We start from the raw sequence: 25208 nt of genomic DNA, 5'->3' as shown, positions 1-25208 counted from the left end.
CTCCCTTAGAAAGGATGGAAGGCTGAGTCAACCTTGAGCCTGGCAAGATTTAATTGCAGACAGCTGGAGTTAAATTACAATGCATTAGTCTGCTGAGCTATCCAGACTCTGCAGTTCATATTTGCAGTTCAGTCCCGAACTGCAAATATTCTCTTTTGTTGTTTCTTCTCATGTAGTTATCCCCCACGTCAGTAGCTGTCAAGAGCCTTGGTAGTACTGTGATCTAAGGCACCCTGTTATTAAGCTGGTTATTAAGACCAGCTGCCTGCAATTACTGCAGGTTCGAATCTCACCAAGGCTCAAGGTTGACTCAGCCTTCCATCCTTTCTAAGGTAGGTAAATTGAGGACCCAGTTGTGGGGGCAATAAGTTGACTTTGTATAAATATACAAAAGGATGAAGGCTATTGCTGAGCACATTGTAAGCCGCACTGAGTCTCCGGAGAAGGGCGGCATATAAATCAAATTAAAAAATAAATAAATGGTTGATTGTCCTTTAGGAGATGGAATGAGTTCCCTAGAAGCTCTTACAAAGTTTCTGAGTGTTGCTGAGACAACACTTTTTTTGAGTTTCGAATAGCCAGTGTTTGCCATCGTGATCTGTCCAAGGTCGTGACACATTGTGTTGTGCGTGTTGCCATTCTTTGTAGATAGCTGCGACCTTGCCTTTCGAAGAGGTTCCACAGCTCCAAAAGGCCTCTCGAGTTCTTTACGTTGAGCTGCGAACAAGAGAAGCTTAATGGATGGAGACACTGTGGAAATACAGCAATTCTCCTTGTGGTATTTAAAGCCTCACGTTAGGCAGAAGGAAATCAGCTTGGCTGTGCTGAGAAAAATTGTGTTGTGCTCTGAAATGGAGCTGGGATGGCTCAGTGGTTAAAGACACTGAGTTTGTTAGCTGGAAAGCTGACAGCCCGGGTTCGAGACCCAAGGGCTGCACGACTGGATGAGCTCCCATTCCTTGCTGCAGCTCCTGCCCACCTTGCAGTTCGAAAGCATGCAAATGTGAGTAGATAAATAGGTACCACTTTGGTGGGAAAGTAACAGCGTTCCATGCGCCTTGGCATATAGCCATGCTGGCCCCACGACCACGGAAAATGTCTTCGGGCAATGCTGACTCCCTTAGCTAAACGTTTTTTTCTGTTTTTTCTCATGCAGAGTGGTGAAAAATGGAAGGAAGGCTTGTGCCGTGAATGCGAATGTTTGCACTCCAAAGTAAACTGCTATTCTCGGTCTTGTCTGACGTGTCCCCCAGGAAGTGTGGCTGTTGCCGTTCACGGAGAGTGTTGCCCTCAATGCAAGCCAGGTATTTGCAGAAGAGTGGTTTTGTGTTTGAGATGTCTGGTTGTAACCTGTTTATTCTCTTAACTTGGAAGAGGGTCTTTACCTTTTAAAGCGTTCGGTTTAAAGCAGGCGTGTCCAACTTTGGCAACTTTTAAGACCTGTGGACTTCAACTCCCAGAATTCCTCAGCCAAGAAAATTTAAAGAGACTCGTCCAGGAGGATCCCAGAGCTCAGGCTTTGACTTCAAGGAGATGTAATTCAGTTCTTGTGATGGAATGTAAAGATGATGGAGAAGTGGGGGGAATATCGACAGTACCGTGTTTTCCCGAAAATACGATCTATCCCGAAAGTAAATCCTGGCTTGATTTTTACATGTGTGCCCAATATAAGTCCTACTCCTAAAATAAGCCCTAATTAACACTCTGCCCACTCCAGGTAAAGATTTTTACACAGGTAAAAATTAAGCTGGGGGGGGGGGGTAGAGCTGCTATACTAATTACCTTTGGACAGTTGCAGCCAGACCTCGCACATCCCGACACCTGCCTTGCCGGCCTATTTCTTCTGTAGCTGGCAAGGCTTTCCTGAAGGCCTCTGCAGCCGATAACGGAGCACTGGATTGATCCGGAGCTCTGTTATCAGCTACAGAAGCCTTCAGGAAAGCCTTGCCGGCCGCAGAAGAACTTCCTGAAGGCCTCTGACAGTGAAAAGGAGGGCGGAGATGACACATGCAAGTGAGGTGAGTCAGTGGATGACATTCCCCACCCTCTGAAAATAAGACCTGGTGCCTTTTTTGGTGGCAAAAATATATATAAGACAGAGTCTTATTTTGGGGGGGAACACGGTAGTACTGTGGCTTCCCAGGAAGGAGGCAGCCTATTCCAGAAAGGGGCCCAAGACAAGAGGCTACACAGTCCTGAATTGGATGGTGGGGTGAGAAAAATGTTCTGAGTAGCCACACCCTGAAATCTCTCCGAGTATGTCTGTTACTTTTGAAGGTTATAACTTTAGTCTGGCAAGATTCTGTCTATTAAGTGTAAGCTAATAAAGAACGGGATTTCGGTGGATCTCCCTAGGTTATCACTGGGGATTGGGCCTGACACTTCTTTTACTGTATTGTTTCTATAAGTAAGGGGTCATTAGTTCTCTCTGAGCTTGCTTGTTTTCTTGTGTTGGAAGAAATGGCCATCTGGGTTCAGTTCCAAGTGGGGAGAAAGACACCGGAAACATAGAGACTGCTTTGAAAGATGGTTTAATGGTGGACAGGACCACATTTATTATTTATTCATTTATTAATTCAATTTATATGCCGCCTTTCTCCGGAGACTCAGGGCAGTTTGAGGTCCTGGGCAAAAGGAGCACATGAGTGAGAGAGGGAGAGAGATTTATACCCTCTCTTGGGCCCCGCCTTGGAGCTTCCTATTCCTGTGTAAGGAATGTACTCTGATTGGTTGTGAGATTCCCAGGCTTGGTTGAATCTTGCTGGGTGATGATGTAATGAAGGGGCTTTGGGCAATTCCTATTATGGTTTAATGGCTTTTTCCTGGTTTGGATCTTGAGTGAGGGCTAATCCTATCACGTCCTGAGGGCCATGTCTTTTGTTTTGTAGATAAGCTGGCCCAGCCTTAGTCTTGTAGATAGGTTGGCACCAAAATATCTGCTGGGGAGGCGGACAGGGAGCTGGCTGAGGCTCTGAATTTATGTCTTTAGAAACATGTTTCTCCTTTAGGGAAAATACAATATTCTGCCTTTTTAATATTTCCTAGAATATTTCATTTTTCTAGGAGAGGGGTGGTTGCTAACTTCCTACACTTGCAAACATTTCATTACTCAAACTAAGTAATCTCATCAGTGTAGTGCTAGGACTAGCACTGATGATGTTTCCTAGTTTGGGTAATGAAACATCTGCAAGAAAACAAGCAAGCTCAGAGAGCACCAAGGACCCCTCATGTCAACCCTGGGTTACAAATCTAGACTAGACTAGATTAGACTAGACTAGACGAGACGAGACGAGACTAGACTAGACTAGACTAGACTAGACTAGACTAGACTAGACTAGACTAGACTAGACTAGACTAGACTAGACTAGAACAGAACAGAACAGAACAGAACAGAACAGAACAGAATTCTTTATTGACATTTATTGATTGGACACACAAGGAATTTGTCTCTGGTGCAAAAGCTCTTAGTGTACATATAAGCAACAAATGATAAATCATGATCATACTCATCATAAAAGGTAAAGGTTCCCCTCACACATAAATGCTAGTCATTCCTGACTCTAGGGGGTGGTGCTCATCTCTGTTTCAAAGCCGAAGAGCCAGCACTGTCCAAAGATGTCTCCGTGGTCATGTGGCTGTCATGACTAAACGCCAAAGGTGCACAGAACGCTGTTACCTTCCCACCAAAGGTGGTCCCTATTTTTCTACTTGCATTTTAACTGCTAGGTTGGCAGAAGCTGGGACAAGTAATGGGAGCTCACCCCGTTACACGGCACTAGGGATTTGAACCGCTGAACTGCCGACCTTTCGATTGACAAGTACAGCGTCTTAGCCACTGAGCCACTGCGTCCTCTACCATAATCGTCATACAATCACCATAAATTCTAAGGGGAGCTCTAACCTGGTGGAGAAGAGGCTTGCTTGTCCTTTTTTTTTTTTTTCTTGCCATGCAGCAAAGGCATCCTTCTCACTGAGCAGGTGAATCCATCCTGCACTTCCTCACCCCAAATGAAGTTGTTTCATTTCCAATGATAGGTCGCTGCCACCCTGATTGCTTGACCTGTGCCCAGGCGTTTGATCGTTGCGATGCCTGCCAAGAGTCCACCAAGTTTCTCCTGAACGGCCATTGCGTTGACAGCTGTGGGATTGGCTTCTATCCAGATGCTGGCCTTTGCGTAGGTAAGATTAGCCTCCAGCTTTCTTTGTGATATTGAAGCTTCTTGCTCTGTAGGTGATGCTGAGACGTTTCAGAAGACGCTCGTGGCTTGTGGGTGTTAAAGGAGATAAAATCATTCTGAATATTTGTGTCTTACTAAAATACCCTTTCATTGCTCTGTTTCTCCTCTAAGGGAGTTCCCCCAAGGCAGTTCAAAACAATAAAAATAGCAATACATAGAGAACAGAGGTGGTATTCAGCCGGTTTGGGTAGCGGAAATTTTGAGTAGTTCGGAGAAGTACTAGAGCCTTGATAGTACACTGGTTTAAGGCACCCTGTTATTAAGCTGGTTATTAAGACCAGCTGCCTGCAAGCCTTGGTAGTACAGTGGTTTAATGCACCCTGAAATTAACACAGCTGCCTGCAATTTCTGCAGGTTCGAATCTTACCAGGCTCAAGGTTGACTCAGCCTTCCATCCTTTCTAAGGTAGGTTAAATGAGGACCCAGTTGTGGGGGCAATAAGCTGACTTTGTATAAAATATACAAAAGGATGAAGGCTATTGCTGAGCACATTGTAAGCCGCCCTGAGTCTCCGGAGAAGGGCGGCATATAAATAAAAAAAAAAAAAAAATACCACCTCTGGCTGGCCCTGCCCTTTCCCTGCGCTTCCCTGTCCTATATTCCCTTGTTTTTTTACCTCAGCTGATTCGCGCGGCAGAGCGGATTGCTGCGCCTCAGCTGAACTAAACAACAGCTCAGCTCACCAGTGCTGACACTGAGGGTGGTCTTTATTTATTTATTTATTTATTTGTCAGCTTTATATGCCGCCCTTCTCCCATAGGACTTGGGGCGGCTCACAACAATAAAACAACCCGACAATAGATAAAAATTAAATACTATTAAAAACCAATTTAAAATCCCCAACCCCCAAGTTAAAATCCACGGCAGATCAGGGAAGTTGCTGAAAGAGCCATGTCTTTAGGTCGGTGCGGAGGTCGGGGGCCATCCGGAGCCCGATGGGCAACCCATTCCAGCGGGTCGGTGCGACCACAGAGAACGCCCTCATCCTGGGGACCGCCAGCTGACACTGTCTGGCCGAGGGGACCCGGAGGAGGGCAGCCCTATGTGACCGCACTGGGCGGTGGGAGGCCGGTAGGAGGTGATCCCTGCAAATACCCCTGCAGTACCTCTTTGAGTACTGTGCGCCAGTGGTGGGTTCCTCCCAGTTTGGTCCGGTTCAGCCGAGCCGGTAGTGGTGACGATATGATGTCACCGAACTGGTTCTCCCCCCCCCGCCCGCCCACCCCCCCACGTTATTCTTACCTTTTATTTGGTCCCACCCCCAATCTTTTGCTGCCTCCTGAGTCCCAGCTGATGACTAGAGGGAAAAAAACTGTTTAAACTCTTGCCGCGGGGCTTCAAAGGGCCGTCCTACAGCTGATCAGTGTTAAAAGCAAACAAATGAGTCGGGTCGTAAGTGCGAGGACTGGTTGTAAGTGCGAGGATCTTCCAGAAATGACTCTGACCAGCTAGCCACGCCCACCTAGTCACATGACCTCCAAGCCACACCGACAAAATAAGCCACGCCCACAGAACCGGTAGTAACAAAATTTAGAACCCACCCCTGCTGTGCGCGCGTAGAATCGGTACGAAAAGATTTGGAATCTCACCACTGATAGAGAAGATAGCAATACATTGAGACTCTAGAAAAAGTGCAGAGGAGAGCAACCAGGATGATTAGGGGACTGGAGACTAAAACACATGAAGAACGGTTACAGGAACTGGGCATGGCTAGTCTAGTGAAGAGAAGGACCAGGGGAGACATGATAGCAGTCTTCCAATATTTGAGGGGCTGCCACAGAGAGGAGGGGGTCAAGCTATTTTCCAAAGCACCTGAAGGCCAGACAAGGAATAAAGGATGGAAACTGACCAAGGAGTGATTCAACCTAGAAATAAGGAGAAATTTGATGATAGGATGAGCAATCAACCAATGGAACAGCTTGTCTTTGGAAGTTGTGGGAGCTTCATCGTTGGAATCTTTCAAGAAGAGATTGGGCTGCCGTTTGTCAGAAATGGGGTAGGGTCTCCTGCTTGGACGGGGGGTTGGACTAGATGACCTACAAGGTCCCTCCTGTTGATCTGTTAAAAAGAATATTAAATTCCCAGAATAAAATATTTAAAACAAAACAGCATAATCAGGAGGTTTAATCTTCACAAAAGCCTGATGGAATGGCAACAATAACCGATTGTCTGATTTCAGTGAAATCAAGTCAGTGTTTATTGCAGTCGTAGGCCAGTGTACTGTACACTTCAAGATACACTTTTTTCTTTTTTTTACTGGTGCTAATACTTGGGGGATGTTTGAAATCCCTGATCAGCAACTGGAAAGCTGCATCATGGATCCCAAACATCTGACTCAAGAGAATATCAAATCCGACTCAGTTTTTTTTACAATCTTCTCTTTGTTTTGTTTTCTTCCCCGCCTCGGGCAGCTTGTAAAGAGTTGTGCTCGACTTGCACTAATAAATTTGGATGTACTTCCTGCCAAGCTTCGCTGCATTTGAAAGATGCCCAGTGCGTGACGTCATGTGGGGAAGGGTTTTTCCCAGGACCTCTCCAATGCACAGGTAAGAAATACCTGCGTTAGGTAATCTGAACTCTACCCATCTCTGAACGGAAAAATGAGGTCAAGGAGAGGTTGAATAACAATGAAATTTTAAGAAAAGATAATGCAGAAGTCCACATGCTTCCTTAGTAAATTCTTCACACAATACTCAGCGATGGAGCTCCCATATCCGGCTTGACATAAAGTGGTTAATAGAACCAGCCTATCTCATCTCTTGTTGTTATTTGAGAAGTTGTGTCCGACCCATCGCGACCCCATGGACAATGTTCCTCCAGGCCTTCCTGTCCTCTACCAGCCTCCAGAGTCCATTTAAGTTCACTCTGACTGCTTCAGTGACTCCATCCAGCCACCTCATTCTCTGTCGTCCCATTCTTCTTTTGCCCTCAATCTTTCCCAGCATTAGGCTCTTCTCCAGTGAGTCCTTCCTTCTCATTAGGTAGCCAAACTATTTGAGTTTCATCTTCAGGATCTGGCCTTCTAAAGAGCAGTCAGGGTTGATCTCCTCTAGGACTGACCAGACTGATCTCATCTCTACCTTCCCCTAAATTCTCTTTAGCTAGAATAGAATAAAATAGTGTAGAGTGGAGTGGGGTGGGGTGGGGTGGGGTAGGGTAGGGTAGGGTAAGGTAGGGTAGGGTAGGGTAGAGTAGAGTAGAGTAGAGTAGAGTAGAGTAGAGTAGAGTAGAGTAGAGTAGAGTAAGGACAGGACAGGAATAGAAATAGAAATAGAAATAGAAATAGAAATAGAAATAATAGAAATAGAAGTAGAAGTAGAAGTAGAATAATTTATTGGCCAAGTGTGATAGACACACAAGGAATTTGTCTCCAGTGCATAAGCTCTCAGTGTACATGCAAAACAACAGTAATAATAATAATAATAATAATAATAATAATAATAATAATAATAATAATAATATCAAAATAATAATCATAATCATAATAATGATTCCAATAAGAGAAGGTAGTGGAACAGATGAGAATACCGCCATACTACATGGGTAAAACTTAGACATAAAACAATACTGTGAGAATTAGCAGTTCAGTAGCGTAATGGCACAAGGAAAAAAAAACTGTCTCTGTGTTGAGTTGTTTTGGCATGCCGTGCCCTGTAGCAGCGTCCTGAGGGGATGAAAAGAAAATGAATTAGTTAATTTAGATGGGAGGAAAAAAAAGTTAATTAGTACTAAACTGATTTCCATCAAAGGAAAGAAACTTTTGAAACCCAGATCAAGTCGGTGCCAGGCTCCTCAAAATTATTCCAAAGCTATCTAGTGCTGCTAAAAACCAGCCACGAGAAAAAGAGAGTGTAGGTGGGTAGGTGTCAGAGACCCCACCGTTCATCATTTCATTTCGCACCAGCCATTTTATCAACCTTGCTAAAAGATTAGATTTGGTCTCCTTGCATTCAAACAGTGGACTCGCCATGGCCTTTCGCTGGAGTGACCCAAATTCTTTCGGCCTGAGTTTGCAAAAAGCTTGCAAAAGCTTGAACGGACATAACTCATTTTCACTGGAGGCTTCTGGCATCCTAGGAATGTCAAAATGGGTTTTGGCAAGGGCTAAGGTGAGAGGAGGGGGGAGATAAAAAGAACCAGCGGCTTAAACCTGGACACGAAGGGAGTGGAGACAGAAAACAGGCAAGTCAAGTCAAATTCAGATTTGCTCATTTTAATATTGTGCGTGATATCGTCCCATGTTTGTCAACTCCCTTTTTAGTAATAATTTTATTAAACATTGCAGTTCGAAAGATAAAAAGCAATGCAAACTAAGCAAATGAATAAAAGAAAAAAAAAATAGAAAGGGCAAAAAGGAACAAGAAAAAAAGCAAGGAAAGTAGAAAAAAATAGGAATATGTTAAAAAAAGAAATATAAAGAAATGATTTCCTCCTTCATCACGAGTATCAATTTTAGTAACTTAACACCTTCTCCTAAAATACAATAAATAATCTTCCCATATCCCGTCTATAAATAAATCCTTAAGGCCCCATCATTGTTCAGTCCTGATACCAAAAATCCATTAAGAACTTGTTAAGGAGATTACAATACAATCTATTTTAAACTTGATCAAATAAAACAACTTTATATTCCCTTCCCTTTTAACAATCTTGATCTTGAATCCTTCAAATATATTAGAAGTTGATTTCTTTTTATTTTTCCTTTGTCCCTTCTCAAAAAAAATTTTTTTCCCCCAAAAACTTTAACAAGTGTCCTTTGTAAATCTAATAAAGGAAAATTATCCAGATCAATCCCTTGGTTTATTTAAAGGTGTATCCCTTTAAATTATCATCCCAAATTCACCCCCAAATTCATCAAAATTTATATACAGACTTTTAGCTATACAATTTGGGATGAAGTCCCTTTGAATGGTGTGGGAGTAGGAATGGATTTCCAGAGGGGGAAAATTGCAGACTACAGGAACCAGGAGCACCACTCAGGTGACACTGAGGACACAGATAAACCTCCAAGTGGCCTCAACGATTGTCTAAAAGGATGCAAATGACCAGCTGTCTGCAAGGAAGATAAATCCTTCCATTCCCCACCATCCAGTCAGAGCTGAAGAAGTTTCTTGGATGAGAAGCGAAACGTCTTCAAAAGAAAAAACGAGGAAGTCCAGTTGCCTCCTGAAAAAGCACCTTTGGGATAAATGAAAGACTGTAAGTTGAGAACTACCTATAACTGTGATGACGAACCTATGGCACATGTGCCACAGGTGTCATGCGTAGCCATATCAGTGGACACACAAGCTCAGCTCTGGCACGCATGCATGTGCCGGCCGGCTAATTTTCAGGCCTTCTGAAAATTTGGGCCCACCAAAGTAAGGAAACAGGTTGTTTCCTGCTTCTGGAGGGCATCAGGGGGTGGTGGGGTAGGCCCGTTTTCTCTCTCACCTGGCTCCAAAGCCTTTCTAGGAGTCTGGGGAGGGCGAAAACGACCTTCCCCACCCACCCTCGGAGGCCCTCTAGTGGCCAGAAATGACCTGTTTGCCAACTTCCGGTAGGACCGGAAGGCCCGTTTTTTGCTGTCCCCAGCCTCCAGAGCCTTCTGGTCCCACTGGAAGTTGGCAAACGGGCCGTTTCTGGCCTCTGGAAGGCCTCCGGGGGTGGGTGGGTGGGGAAGGCCGTTTTCGCCCTCCCCAGACCCCTAGACAGGCTCTGGAGCCAGGTGAAGGAGAAAAACGGGCCTACAGGACCTTCACGTGCCAGGAGCGGGGGAGGGTCGCATGCGCGGGGGCGGCGCACATAGAATTATGGGTGTGGGCACGCACGTGTGTGATCCCCACACACACACCCCTCCTGGCATGTGATGGCAAAAAGGTTAGCCATCACTGACCTATAAGATCGAGCTAGGGACTTGCATAACTTCTGCAATTCTGTGTTGAATATTTTTGTGGCTTCCCGCTGCTTTTACAAGTGGTACACTTCTACTTCAACATTTTCAAGTCGATTACCAACTAACTAACTAACTAACTAACTAACTAACTAACTAACTAACTAACTAACTTTATTGTCATTGTACGTGTATACACAGTATACCCATACAACGAAATTCACTTAACATCCAAAGACCAGGTCCAACACACATAACAATCCCCAAACACACTCCCACCCACCACAATTCCCCACCCCTAAACCACCCAAACATCCACAAAACAGACCAAGTAATGCTGTCCAAGAGCTCACTGATGGTGGCCCTTTAGTTCATTGTTGAGTGCAATTATAGCTCTGGGATAAAAACTATTCAGAAAACGTGTGGTCCGAGTTTTAATTGTTCTGTATCTTCTGCCAGAAGGCAACAGTCCAAAAAGATTGTAAGCAGGATGGGAAGAGTGTCTTGAGAATGTTATGCAACTTTCTCAAACAGCGAAATGCGAAGATGTCGTCCAGGGCTGGTAGCTGGAGTCCGATGATATTCTGGGCAGTTTTCATGATTCTCTGTAGAGTTTTTTTGTCCGCTACAGAGCTGCTCCCATACCATGCAAGAATGACGTATGTCAGGACACTCTCAATGGTGCTGCGATAGTAGGACAGAAGTAGATGCTGAGATAGATTTATCTTTCTGAGCATTCTCAGGAAGTACAGCCTCTTCTCTGCCTTCTTCACAAGCATGTTAGCATTCATAGTCCATGAGAGGTCCTCTGAGATATTTATTTATTTATTTATTTATTTAATTATATTTATATACCGCCCTTCTCCCGAAGGACTCAGGGCAGTGAACAGCCAAGATCAAATACATAAATATAAAAATTAAAAACAATTTAAAACCAGATTAAATACTTTGGCCCATAATTAAAAACATTCCATTAAAATCCAATTTAAAATTTAAAACTGTTAAAATTAGGCTAGCCCGGCTTGTGGAATAACAAAGTCTTCAGGGCACGGCGGAAAGTGTGCAAGTCCGGGATCCTCCGTACCTCCGGAGGCAGCTCGTTCCAGAGAGTAGGACCCCCCCACTGAGAAGGCTCTCCCCTGGGGGGGTCGCCAATTGACATTGTCTGACCAACGGCACCCCGAGGAGCCCCGCCCTGTGGGAGCGTACTGGCCGGTGGGAGGCTGTCAGTAGCAGAAGGCGTCCCGTAAGTACCCGGGTCCTAAGCCATGGAGCGCTTTAAAGATGTTAATCAACACCTTGAATCGCACCTGGGAGCCAATGCAGCTCACGCAGGACTGCCCAGATGTACTAAATGTTCACTGTAGAAAGAGTGAGACACAGGCTGTCCTTCTGCCAAATCAGTTCCTCTTAGTGTCTCCTTAAAGACTATAATCAGCCACAGAGGCAGTTAAGGAGGGCTGATTGAGAAGTTAGGATTCACCGAGAAGTGAGCATCTGTAGGACAGCTGTCTAGCAAAACTGGCCAGGCTTTTCTAGGAATCTCCTTTCGTTCGGGAAGCTTCCCTTTTAGGAAGCATTTATTTCACTGCCTTTCAAACCGTAATGTCAAGTATCCGAAGCACTTAGAAAATGAGAACAAGGATTCCATCTGCCGCTTCGGTGGCAATTTGCATGATGCACGAATTAACCTTCACGATGCAAAGCCAGAAGACTAGATGCCAGCTTGGCATTTATGCACCGAACAAAAGTAACCTGAAGGGAAATATAGAATGGAATGGAATGGAGCAGAGCAGAATAGAATAGATGAGAAAATAGAATAGAAAATTAGAATAGACTGCTGTGATGGCGAACCTATGGCACGCGTGCCGGAAGTGGCACACAGAGCCATATCTCCGGGCACGCGAGCCGTCACCCGTTGCTCTTCCGGGTTCCAGCACACTGGCCAGCTGGTCTTGATGGGCGCGGGAGTTCCGGAACCTGGAAGAGCAGTCGTAATTTAGGTGCGTCTTATACACCAAATGTAGCCCCGCCCACCCACCGGCCCCCACCCTTTGGCCTCTGCCTCCCAGCAGTTACCTCCTTGCAGCAAGCAGCAAGAAGAAACAGCTCGTTTCAGCTTCAGCACAGCCTAATTAGCACAAGTTGATTGGATCGGCCTCCTGACTCTCAGCTGTTTTGCTCTCAGCTGTTTTGCGTAGGCCTGTGCTGCTTGCTGCAAGGAGGTAAATTGCTGGAGCAGATTTTTTTTTCTTGTGCTAATCAAGCTATGCTGAAAACGAAAATGAAAATAAAGCAGGCTGTTTGCTGTTTGCTGCAACTAGGCAAAATTGCTGGGAGGCAGATTTCTTTTTCTTGTTTTCCTCACCAAAAAAGGTAGGTGCGTCTTATAGTCCGAAAAATACGGTAGTTATTTTGGCCTGCAATGCCCCTGCTGAGGGGAGGAGTCAAAACAGTTTATGTCCAGGATTTGAGACGTCTGTAGCTCATATATGTACAGTTCAGTTTCCATATATTAAAAAGAAGGATTCTTTGATTAGGCTGCAGGTAGTCCTTGATTTAAAACCGGTTGCTTAGCAGCTGTTCAAAGTTACAACGGACCTCCCCGTTGTGGGTACTTATGACCTGGTCTCCACATTCCAACGGCAGCACCACCTCTCCTGCAGTCACACGAGTCTACCTTGGGCACTTGGCCAAAAACCTCCATTTACAACTGCTTGCAGCATCCTCGTATTTTACAACCATTTCACCCAAACCAGGAAGTTACATCTGGATGTTGGCAAAAGTGGTGTGTGGTGAAACAACGGTTCCCTTAACCACCACCACAAAAATGTTCGTTAAATCAGGTTGGTCACCCGGGTTTACCCAGTTTACGACTGTTGTGACATACATGACAGGCAGGCTCCATTACGGTCGTAAGTCGAGAGGACTATCCGTATACACGGCCGTATGTCTTGGGTTCTCTCCGTATATACGTCCATATGTGTTGTGGTCTTTTACGTTTTCTTCTTACTCCTCTTTGCAGTGTAACACAGGGGTGTCAAACTCGATTTCATTGAGGGCCGCATCAGGGTTGTGTTTGACCTTGGGGAGCTGGGTTGGGCTTGGTCAGGGTGGGCGTGGCCAACTCAACATCATTCGTGTTGGGGACGCCTGTGGTGGCCCAAGCGCTCTGCCAGCAAAAATGGGCTCCCGAGCTCCGTTTTCAGCTGCCACGGCCTCCTGCAACCCTCCGCAAGCAAAAACGGAACTCAGGAGGGCCGCACGCAGCCCCCCCCCGAACGCCATTTTTACTGGAAGAGGCACCGCGGGCTGGTCCTTTGATGTTTTCAGGGCAGCCCCGCAGGACAGATCTAAGCATCCTCTGGGCCATATCCGGCCCCCGGGCCTTGAGTTTGACACCCCTGGTGTAATACATGCCTCTGTTCTGACCTAGGCTTCCCAAGAGCATGAAGCAGACTCCTCGTCCCGATAAAATCTCTTTTATTTAGGTTAAAGGGAATTCCTCTCCAGCAAAGTCCCGGCAAACAATCTTTCATGAGATTTCACAACTACAGACCTTTATCAGGCTCGGAGAGCTGCCAGGCCGATATAGGAATATATCGGTATAGGAATATTGCTATATAGCAGTGATGGCTAACCTTTTTGCCGTCGCGTGCCAAAAGCGGGGGTCGCGTGGGGGGGTCGCGGGTGTGGGTGCCCACATCCATAATTCAATGCGTCCTGCCCTCCCGCGCATGCACATGTGACCCGCCCACATTCCTCCTGCTTTTGGCACGTGATGGCACGGTGGGCCCGGTAGGCCCGTTTTTCCCCCTCCCCAGGCTCCAGAGGCTTTCTAGGAGCCTGGGGAGGGCAAAAACAGCTTTCCCCATCCCCCCCCCCCCCGAGGCCTTCCGGAGGCCGGAAACAGCCAGTTTCCTGACTTCCAGTGGGACCCGAAGGCCTGAAAATCAGTTGGCTGGTCCACGCTTGCGCGCTGGAGCTGAGCTAGGGCAACACTTGCATGCCCACCAATATGGCTCCGCGTGCCACCTGTGGCACCCGTGCCATAGGTTCGCCATCATGGCTATATAGCAATATACCAGCAATTCCTTGGCAAGAAGTCAGGAACAGATCTTCACCCTAATGAATTGAACTAATGTGTCTCCTGCAAACGCCCCTCCCCTTTCGCTCTTCTTTATTCCCTATGGGAGGGGCCATTCACCATCCACCTGTGCCTTTACTCCCGAGTCGGCCCTTGTTCCTTAGCTGTTCTCTTCTCCTGGCAGCTCTGTGCATGCGCGCATCGGGAACAGGCTCCAGGTGTTCTTCTGCCCCACTGATATCCGACTCTGAAGGCAGCTGAAAACTGTCGGACGGCCCTGGCCCCCTCTCTGCCTCCGACGCAGAGCACTCATCAGCGCCTTCCCCAGACTCCAGGACTGGCCCATGTTCCTCCCCAACCTCCTCACTGTCTGAGTCTGCCCCCAGCTCCGCTGGCTGCTGGCGGGCCACAACAGCCTCCCTCCAGTCATCCTACAGTGGGAAACAGCAACAGCGTTTATTTTATTGCTGATTTTTCAGCTCCTTGCATCCATATTTGTATGCGTGGGAATTTTTCCTCTGATCTTTTCTCCGGGGAGTTCCAGCAGCTTGCTGAATTCTGCTTGGCTGCCCTTTCCATCACAGCAACAGAAAAGCAACCAGAAAGCAGCGCCTTTCAGAAAGGGCTCATAACTCATGCGTTCCCCTTTCCCTACCCCGAGTTCTGCTCTGTGACTTAAGGCACAAATAGCAGAGCAGCAAATCAAACTAGCGGGAAGTCCCGCCCAACCCTCTGATGTTGCAGGGAAACAAAAGCTAATTGACCCAGCGCCCACGTACTTTTGAAGAAATCTGCAATTCTGGGAAATAATTAATTAATTACGATCCAACGAAGAGACATTCGACCGCATTTCAGTATGTAATCAAAACTCCAGAGACCCCCCCACAATGGAAACAGGAAGGGATATTACAGGCAACCCGGTTTTCCACATGAATATGTACAAGGCGTGGTGATTTACCTCTTTGCTATTTCCATTGGTTTCTGTTAAAATATACCTGCACTTTGCTGCTAGAAAAGATATTCAAATAACGTAAAATAACGATGCAAAAATCATATGTTCAACTTCAAACTCAGATATCAATTTTCCAGTCCAACTTTTTCCTTCCTTCCTTCCTTCCTTCCTTCCTTCCTTCCTTCCATCCACCCCTCTTCTTTCCCTTCCTCCCTTTTCTCATCTTCCTTCCTTCCTCCCTTCCTCCCTCCCAACTTTTTCCTTTCCTTTCCTTTCCTTTCCTTTCCTTTCCTTTCCTTTCCTTTCCTTTCCTTTCCTTTCCTTTCCTTTCCTTTCCTTCCTTTCCTTTCCTTTCCTTTCCTTTCCTTTCCTTTCCTTTCCTTTCCTTTCCTTTCCTTTCCTTTCCCCTTCCCTTCCCTTCCCTTTCCCCTTCCCTTCCCTTCCCTTCCCTTCCCTTCCCTTTCCTCCCCTTCCCTCCCCTTCCCTTCCCCCTCCCTCCTGTGGGTTTCCCATCCTTTCAGCAAAAGTCTGCTCCTGGTGAGCTCTTATCATTTTTCAATTCATCAAATTTAATTTAGATGAGTGAAAGAATAATTCCATTATTGCTACAGTTAACCTGCCGAGAATCAAAAACTCAAGTCAGCTTATTCCAAAATGCTGATACTGTCTCGCAGATGTTCACCCAAATTCTTCTCTCTCTTGATTTAGAACATTTTTCAAAGAAACATTTTATGTGTAGCCTCCGGTCTCAGTTGCTAGTTGAGAATAGTGGCATCTATCTATCTATCTATCTATCTATCTATCTATCTATCTATCTATCTATCTATCTATCTATGCATCCGTCCATCCATCCATCCATTTATTTAGCTCTGTCTGTCTATCTATCTATCTATCTATCTATCTATCTATCTATCTATCTATCTATCTATGCATCTGTCCATCCATCCATCCATTTATTTATCTCTGTCTGTCTGTCTATCTATCTGTCTGTCTGTCTGTCCGTCCGTCCGTCCGTCCATCCATCCATTTATTTATCTCTGTCTATCTATCATCTATCTATCTATCTATCTATCTATCTATCTATCTATCTATCTATCTACCTATCTACCTATCATCCATTCATCCATCCATCCATCCATCCATTTATTTATCTCTGTCTGTCTATCTATCTATCTATCTATCTATCTATCTATCTATCTATCTATCATTCATTCATTCATTCATTCATTCATTTATATCAACCAGCCAACCAAAATATACATTTTGAAATATATCTTTTAAAAATGTATAAAAATAGGGTATTTATAGGTAGCTGAGGGTATTTAAGGGCTGCGTCATGTGACGAAACAGATGCAATGTTTTAATTTCTTTCTCTAATTGTTTTCGGAGAGGCCGTTTGAAGGCAACTCCCAGAATCCCCTTCAGTGGCTGCATTTTTGGTCCTCCAGGAGATCTTTGTGGGATGGGAGGATTGTAGACTCCAGTGTTCTTGCTGTTCAGAACTGAGGTAGATAGAAGGACCCACTGAGGCTTGGATTAAACCAGTCGATGGACAAATAGAAAGGGGAAAGGACATGCCTGAGTTACAATTACAAGTTTCCTCTTGTAAAAGGAGATTCTTTTTTTCCATGACCTGAAGATACTTCGTGGAGTTTTCTTCAGCTGTTTTTCTCTCTCTCTCGCCTCCCCCCCCCCCGTGTTCCCACAGGCTTTCTTCTAAAATGAAGATGATTGTGCAAACCAATTTGCTATGGTTCTTTCTTCCTTGACAGATATTTCTTTTAGAGGAACTGTGAATTAATTAAAAAAGGGGAAATTGGAGATTTGTAGGGAACATTAACCGCTCCATTATTATTCATGAAGTCCACGGGTGACTTCAGCGTTGGGGTTCGGACGCAGAGAAAACTTCGCTTCTTAGAATTGGGTGACAGAAGGAGACGCACCACTTCGGCAGGGCTCTTAACAGGGCAGGGCAGAGATGGCAAACCTTTTAGACGCCGACTGCCCAAACAGTGTGTGTGCACCAGGGGTGAAATCCAGCAGGTTCTGGATGAACCGGTAGCAGAAATTTTGAGTAGTTCAGAGAACTGGCAAATGCCACCTCTGGCTGGCCCCAGAGTGGGGTGGGAATGGAGATTTTGCAGTATCCTTCCCCTGGAGTGGGGTGGGAATGGGGATTTTGCAGTATCCTTCCCCTGGAGTGGGGTGTGAATGGGGATTTTGCAGTATCCTTCCCCTGGAGTGGGGTGGGAATGGGGATTTTGCAGTATCCTTCCCCTGGAGTGGGGAGGGAATGGGGACTTTGCAGTATCCTTCCCCTGGAGTGGGGTGGGAATGGGGATTTTGCAATATCCTTCCCCTGGAGTGGGGTGGGAATGGGGATTTTGCAGTATCCTTCCCCTGGAGTGGGGAGGGAATTGGGATTTTGCAGTATCCTTCCCCTGGAGTGGGGTGGGAATGGGGATTTTGCAGTATCCTTCCCCTGGAGTGAGGAGGGAATGGGGATTTTGCAGTATCCTTCCCCTGCCTCCCCCACCAAGCCACGCCCACCAAGCCACACCATGCCCGCAGAACCGGTAGTAAAAAAATTTGAATTTCACCACTAATGTGAGTTTATGCCCAAACTAAACATGCGCGAATATGTGCATGCACAAACATGCACCTGCACGGACATGCGCAGCAGAGACCCGAAGACCAGCTGGCCTGCGGGGCATCCCAACACTGGCAGCGCAGCAAGGGGTAAGAGCTTTTTCTTTCATGAGCTTCTGTTTCGTCGTTTGCAGGAAAACAGAAGCTCACCCAAAAAACCGCCATGGAGATCTGACCTGGGGCGACGGCGTGCGTGCCAGCAGAGAGGGCTCTGGATGCCACCTCTGGCACACATGCCACTGGTTCGCCATCAGGGGGTTGAATCCCCTAAATGGCTGCAAACCCTTTCTCAAACCACGAGTATACAGGTAGTCCTCGACTTAAAAGCAGTTCATTTAATGACCGTTCCAAGTTACAACGGCATTGAAAAATGCGACATATGACCGTTGCTTACACTTACGACCGTTGCAGCAACCCATGGTCACGTGATCAAAATTCAGAAGCTTGGCACTTGGTTCACATTTATGACGGTTGCAGCCATCCCCTTTTGCGACCTTCTGACAAGCAAAGTCAACGGGGAAGCCAGATTCACTTAACAACCGTGTTGCTAACTTAACAACTGCCGTGAGTCACTTAACAACGGTGGCAAGAAAGGTCGTAAAATTGGACAAAACTCACTTAACGACTGTCTCGCTTAGCGATGGAAATTTTGGGCTCCATTGTGGGTCGTAAGTCAAGGACTACCTGTAATGTTTGTAAGATGGGTGGCTATATACATTTTCCAAATAAATAAACCATGAAATCAATTTTTTTAAAAAAATCAGCCTCCTTTATCTATAAAAAAAAATAATAACTGGGTACGTTCTCCTTAGGCATCGACTTTATGACATTTTGCAAGTTCAAAACAAACAAATTTCATTTACGCCCGTTAATGCAGATTTAGAAAACTTGTTTGACGTTTGATAGATAGGCATTTTACGCTATGCCTCAATAATTTCTGCCTTCTTTGTGGTTTTATTTCTCTGTTGGCTTTTGTTAAGTTGGTTATTGGATTTCCTTGTTCTGCGTACATTTTGCTTTTTTTTCCCCTCCCTTTTTAAAAAATATTTCTTTCTGTAAAGCAAATAAATAAACACCCTTAGAAATATAGCCGAACCTAGATGGTGCGGGAAGTTAATAGCTTTCCTGGTTGCAACCCTGGCTTAATCACCACTTCTGCGAAGAAATCCTGCTTTTAAAGCGTTGAAGTATTTCATCGGAGACATTCGGTGTGTCTTCTTCTGGCTGATCTTACTATCTTTTTTTCTCTCTTGTTTTGCAACTTGTGTAAAGATCACCCTGGAGGCCTCTCAATTTCAGACGTTGCCTGGGCTGAAATTTGCTTAGCTTTAATAAAAGAAGCAAGATTTCACACACACACAAACACACACACAAGACTATAAAATGATAAGTTGTGCAGAATTGCAACTGGAGCGATGTTCCACTTTGACCCTCCTTTCACAGTTTATTGTTAAAGACTAGCCAGAAGGTAAAACTACTAAATGACGGATCCTGGTTATAAATTACAAATTTGGGGTTTTCCTCCCTAGTCTTACGAATTTATATCGGTGGGTACACATCCCTCACACCCAAGTCAGGATTAGATTTTTGGCTCCCTGGCAAGCTGCTACGTGCCTGCCTGTGGGAATTAAAAATAAAGTTTAGAACATTTGGATGAGCACGGGTATGATTATTTTTAAAAAAAAAAAAAACCAACAATAGCTAAAAAAAAGCTCTGATGTAAATTCTGGCAGCACAGGACTTAACATGCCACGATCATTACAAGCGCCATAAATAAAATTTCCCTGTTCTCGGTGACTCCCCCACTGCTTTCTAAATATGGCCTCCAATCTGTGCTCTTCCCTTTATTTCATGGAGTGACATTCAGGAGGAGCTACTGTATTAACCTTTCCAGGAAACACAAAACTATCCCTTGGCCCTTTTGGTATATACAGAGTCACTCTTCATCCCTCCTGGGCCTGAGTGCCCACGGATGGATTTGGGCCAGGTGATATTTGGTTGGCCCATAAACCTATTTTTAAAAACCAGGCGTGTTTTTATCATGTGTGTAGTCAAGAGGACATTAAAAATGCACAATGCCTGTGCTCTACATGGGGGCAGAAAATGAAAAGATCTTCCTTCCTTCCTTCCTTCCTTCCTTCCTTCCTTCCTTCCTTCCTTCCTTCCTTCCTTCCTTCCTTCCTTCCTTCCTTTCTTCCTCTCCCTCCCTCTCTTCTCCTTCCTTCCTTGCTTCCCTCCCTCCTTCCCTTCTTTCCTTACTTCTCCTCCTCCTCCCTCCCTTCCATGATGCAAAACTAATTTATTTAAGAGCATCATTTCCACGGTACTATACGGATAGGCCTCATTTAGCAACCGACTTGCTTAGTGACAGTCTGCAATTACGATGATGATGAGAAAGTAACTTTTCAACTGCCTGTGTTTACAAGTTTTGCAAGTCTGTGTAAAGCAAAGCGAAGCTGTAGGATTGTTAGCACAGCTGTGGTTTTCCTTCCTTCCTTCCTTCCTTCCTTCCTTCCTTCCTTCCTTCCTTCCTTCCTTCTTTCCTTCCTTCCTTCCTTCCTTCCTTCCTTCCTTCCTTCCTTCCTTCCTTCCTTCCTTCCTTCCTCTCCCACCCCCACTCTCTTCTCCTTCCTTTCTCCCTCCCTTCTCCTTCTCCTCCTTCACCTTCTCCTTCTCCTTCCCTTCCATGATGCAATTTATTTAACAGCATCATTTCCACGGAGCTATACAGGTAGGCCTCATTTAGCAACCGACTTGCTTAGTGGCAGTCTGCAATTACGATGATGATAAGAAAGTAACTTTTCAGCTGCCTGTGTTTACAAGTTTTGCAAGTCTGTAAAGCAAAGCAAAGCTGTAGGATTGTAAGCACAACTGTGGTTTTCCTTCCTTCCTTCCTTCCTTCCTTCCTTCCTTCCTTCCTTCCTTCCTTCCTTCCTTCCTTCCTCCCTCCCTCCCTCCCTCCCTCCCTCCCTCCCTCCCATCTCACTCATTGTGACTCCAAGCAGTTTACAGAAATAAAACCACAATAGAAGAACCAATACTACGCCCACCCACTCCCCAACCCATCTTCCAGTAGTCCAACCCCCTGCCCAAGCAGGAAACCCCACACCACTTCAGACGAATGGTTATCCAACATCTTCTTAAAAACTTCCAGTGATGGAGCATTCACAACTTCTGGAGGCAAATTGTTCCACTGATTAATTGTTCTACCTGTCAGGAAATTTCTCCTGAGTTCTAAGTCGCTTCTCTCCTTGGTTAGTTTCCATCCATGGCTTCTTCTCCTGCCTTCAGGTGCTTAGCAGACTAGCTTGACTCCCTCTTCTTTGTGGCAGCCCCTAAGATACTGGAACGCTGCTATCCTGTCACCCCCCTCCTCCTTCTTTTCATGATGCCTTTTCCAGACCTGAAACTCCCTTCTTTTTGTTTTCCTCTCCTCTCCCCCTTTTATCTAGCTAGGTGGTCTTCTTTGAGCATTAAGAAGAATTGATGCCTGCTGAGTACAGTAAAGGAGCTGCTCTAATTGACTTGGAAATGTTTCCCTTTGCCTCCAGCTTGTCACGAATCCTGCGCTACGTGCCGGGGTCCGACTGCAAACAACTGCTCCACCTGCCGAGACCCGTCTCTCGCGTTACTGGAAGGCACCTGCGTGGCTAATTGCGGGCAGCGGTTCTACATTACGGATGGAGTTTGCAGAGGTAACAGCCACCCCGCCGTGCCGTGTCTTTAATTGACTTTTTAGCAAGGACAGCTGTTGAGATCCGTGCAGCTGTTTACCCCGTATCAGGGTTGGAGGGGGATCATCAGGTGTGTGTGTGTGTGTGTGTGTGTGTGTGTGTGTGTGTGTGTGTGTGAAAGTTTTCCCCCACCCCCCCACCCTTCTGCTGGTGAGAGTACAGCAGAGGTGGTATTCATCCGGTTTGGACCGGTTCGGGCGAATCGGTTGCGGCAACTGCAGGTGACCCTGCCCAGACGGACGTAATGCCATTCTATTTAGCCACATTTTCGAGGCCGGGCGCATGCGTGAAAGGTGTGCGCACAAGCAAAGTGCATGCACGGAAGGTGTGCTTGCGAGCAAAGTTCATGCGTGGAAGACATGCGCGTGTGAGCGAATCGGTGGTAAGAATATGTGAAACCCACCGTTGGAGTACAGGGTAGTCCTCGACTTAACGACCGCAATTGAGTCCTGTTGTTAAGTGAGACCCGGATCCGGGTCATAAGTCCCCTGTTTCAAGCAGGTCGTGACTTTGAACGGTCTCTAAGCAACCAGTCATAAGTCAAGGACCTGTATCGTGCTCACTTACACTGTCCAGAAGGAAGACATTGTATGGGTAGTCCTCGACATGCGACTGCAGTTGAGCCCCCTCAATTTCCGTTGCTAAGCAAGACCGTTGTTAAGTGAATTTTGGCCCATTTTATGGCCTTTCTTGCCACAGCGGTTCAGTGAATAACTGCAGTTGTTAAATTAGTTAGCACTGTTGTTCAGTGAATTTTGCTTCCCCATTGACTTTGTTTGTCAGAAGTTCGCAAAAAAAGGGGGGGGATCACATGACCTCAGGACACAGCAACGGTCATAACTATGAAGCAGTTGCCCAGCACGTGAGTTTTGATCACATGTCCATCAGGATGCTGCGAAGGTCATAAGTGTGAAAGTGCGACGGTCATAACAATATGTCACATTTCCAGTGCGGTTGTCACTTTGGGCGGTCACTAAACGAACTGTTGTAAGTTGAGGACTACCTGTAGGCGCGCAGGTGAGTGCCTGTGGGAGAGAGACAACAACAAACACACAAAATGTATGAAACTACCCTTTTTTTTGGAAGAGATTTTCATACCATCTCCGATCTCTTCACAACAAACTCGCCCATTTCTCTGTTTGCCTCAGGGTCAGGCATTCCTTTAAATTCATAGTCACCCTTCTGAGGGAAAACTTTGTTTAACCAGACGGCAAACACAACATTATCCGGAGTTAAGGGTGGGTTTATCAGCAGAAGAGGGCCACACCTGCTAGCGTAAATATTTGGTGTTAAAACGCCACTCCTTTTTCAAGCCCTCTTGGGGAATTTTAATAGGAGACAGAACCATTGGGGGGGGAGACTCACCCTCATACAGCATTCATGAAAGGATAAATTAATCCCCCCCCCCGGCGTTTTACCATTACCTAGTACAGGTAGGGATGCGGTGGCTCAGTGCTAAGATGCTGAGCTTGCCGATAGAAAGGTTGGCAGTTCAGCGGTTCGAATCCCTAGTGCCACGTAACGGGGTGAGCTCCCGTTACTTGTCCCGGCTTCTGCCAACCTAGCAGTTCGAAAGCACGTAAAAAATGCAAGAAGAAAAAAATAGGGGGCCACCTTTGGTGGGAAGGGAACAGTGTTCCGTGGGCCTTTGGCGTTTAGTCATGCCGGCCACATGACCACGGAGACGTCTTCGGACAGCGCTGGCTCTTCGGCTTTGAAACGGAGACGAGCACCGCCCCCTAGAGTCGGGAACGACTAGCACATATGTGCGAGGGGAAACTTTACCTTTACCTTAGTACAGGTAAATCCTCAGTTTACGATCCCAAGCGAGCCCAAAATTTCTGTTGCTGAGTGAGACAGTGTGTCCCATTTTATGACCTTGTTAAGTACATCGCTGCAGTTGTCAAGTTAGAAACATGGTTGTTAAGTGAATCTGGCTTTTCCCCATTGACTCTGCTTGTCAGAAAGTCGCAAAAAAGGGGACCATGTGACTCTGAGATGCTACAACCGTCTAAATATGAACCAGTCTGGATGTTGAACACATGACCACAAGGACACTGCAACGGTCACCAGTGTGAAAAACGGTCATAAGTCACTTTTCTCAGTGCCGTTGTAACTCGGGACGGTCCCTAAATGAACTGCTTTTAAGCCGAGGGCTACCTATGTCTAATCGGATTCTCCTCTTTGCCAGCTTGCCAGGAAGGTTGTGACAGGTGTTACCTGGACCGGCTGAGATGCTTGTCCTGTGCTTCAGGCCGAGTTTTGCTGGATGGCAACTGCCTATCGGAATGTCCCCATGGCTACTACGCGGATGGTTCCCGCAAATGTAGAGGTAAGAGTCTTGGGAATTCTTTGTAAATAGGTTTTGGAGTATTGAACTTTTGTTTAACAGAGTAACGGAGTTGGAAGGGACCTCGTAGGTCATCTAGTCCAACCCCCCCCCCCAAAGCAGGAGACCCTACACCCATGATGGCAAACCTATCAGGTGGCACGCGTAGCCATGTCGCCTGGAACGCCAGCTCAGCTCCGGCGCGCATGCCGGAGCCTCTCTAGGAGTCTCTGGAGGCTGGGGACAGCAAAAAACGTCACTTCCAGCCCAACCGGAAGTTGGGAAATGGGCCATTTCGGGCCTCCAGAGGGCCTCCAAGGGGGTGGGGAAGGCTGTTTTCGCCCTCCCCAGATGCATAGAGAGGATCTGGAGCCAGGTGAGAAAGAAAAACGGACATACCGGGCCATCGCGTGCCAGGAGTGGGGGGAGGGGAGTTCACACGGGTGGGGTGGGGCGCGTAGAATTATGGGTGTGGGCACGCGCGCGTATGAACCTCCCCCACCCATTCCTGGCACGCGGTGGCAAAAAGGTTAGCCATCACTGCCCTACACCATTTCTGATAAATGGCAGTCCAGTCTCTTTTTGAAAGCTTCCAGTGGTGAAGCTCCCACAACTTCTGAAGGCAACTTCTGTTCCACTGGTTGATTGTTCTCACTGTCAGAAAATTTCTCCTTATTTCTAGGTTGAATCACTCCTCGATCGGTTTCCATCCATTATTCCTTGTCTGGTCTTCAGGTGCTTTGGCAAATGGCTTGACCCTCTCCTCTCTGTGGCAGCCCTTCAAATATTGGAAGACTGCTATCATGTCTCCCCTGGTCCTTCTCTTCACTAGACTAGCCGTGCCCAGTTCCCTGAAACCATTCTTCTTATGTTTTAGTCTCCAGTCCCCTAATCATCTTGGTTGCTCTTCTCTGCACTTTTTCTAGAGTCTCAACATCTTTTTTATAGTGTGGTGACCAAAACTAGATGCAGTATTGTAAGTGGGGTGTTACTAGGGCTTTATAGAGTGGTATTAGTACCTCACTTGATCTTGATTGTATCCCTCTGTTAATGCAATTTACGATTGCATTGGCTTTTTTAGCTGTTGCTGCTGCACACTGTTGGCTCATGTTTAATTGGTTGTCCACTAAGATTCCAAGATCCCTCTCACAGTTACTGCTATTAAGCCTGGTTTCACCCAGTCTATATGCATACTTTTGTTTCTTCCAGTTATCGCTCATCTTCGGTTCTTACTCGTTGCAGCTCCTCTGGCAATCTCTGGTTAAGGATCTCACACTTGCATACAGTTACCCAGCCACGCTTACAGGTAGTCCTCAACTTACGACCAATCTCTTAGTGACTATTTAA

General features: G+C 46.2%; 1 protein-coding gene across 1 annotated transcript in view; it reads left to right on the top strand.

The window, feature by feature from the left end:
• The window catches only part of FRAS1 (Fraser extracellular matrix complex subunit 1), a 294939-nt gene that overhangs the window by 28473 nt on the left and 241258 nt on the right, over nucleotides 1-25208 (top strand). The window contains exons 10-14 of the mRNA XM_070949170.1: nucleotides 1157-1304; nucleotides 4036-4179; nucleotides 6650-6784; nucleotides 21350-21493; nucleotides 23724-23864. Of these exons, the coding sequence (XP_070805271.1) occupies nucleotides 1157-1304; nucleotides 4036-4179; nucleotides 6650-6784; nucleotides 21350-21493; nucleotides 23724-23864 (712 nt within the window). The remainder of the gene's footprint in view (nucleotides 1-1156; nucleotides 1305-4035; nucleotides 4180-6649; nucleotides 6785-21349; nucleotides 21494-23723; nucleotides 23865-25208) is intronic.

Source organism: Pituophis catenifer, unplaced genomic scaffold (assembly GCF_029215685.1).
Source record: "Pituophis catenifer annectens isolate HBS135680 unplaced genomic scaffold, rPitCat1.0.hap2 SCAF_8, whole genome shotgun sequence".
Lineage (NCBI taxonomy): Eukaryota > Metazoa > Chordata > Lepidosauria > Squamata > Colubridae > Pituophis > Pituophis catenifer.
This window is presented reverse-complemented; position numbering and strand designations above follow the sequence as displayed.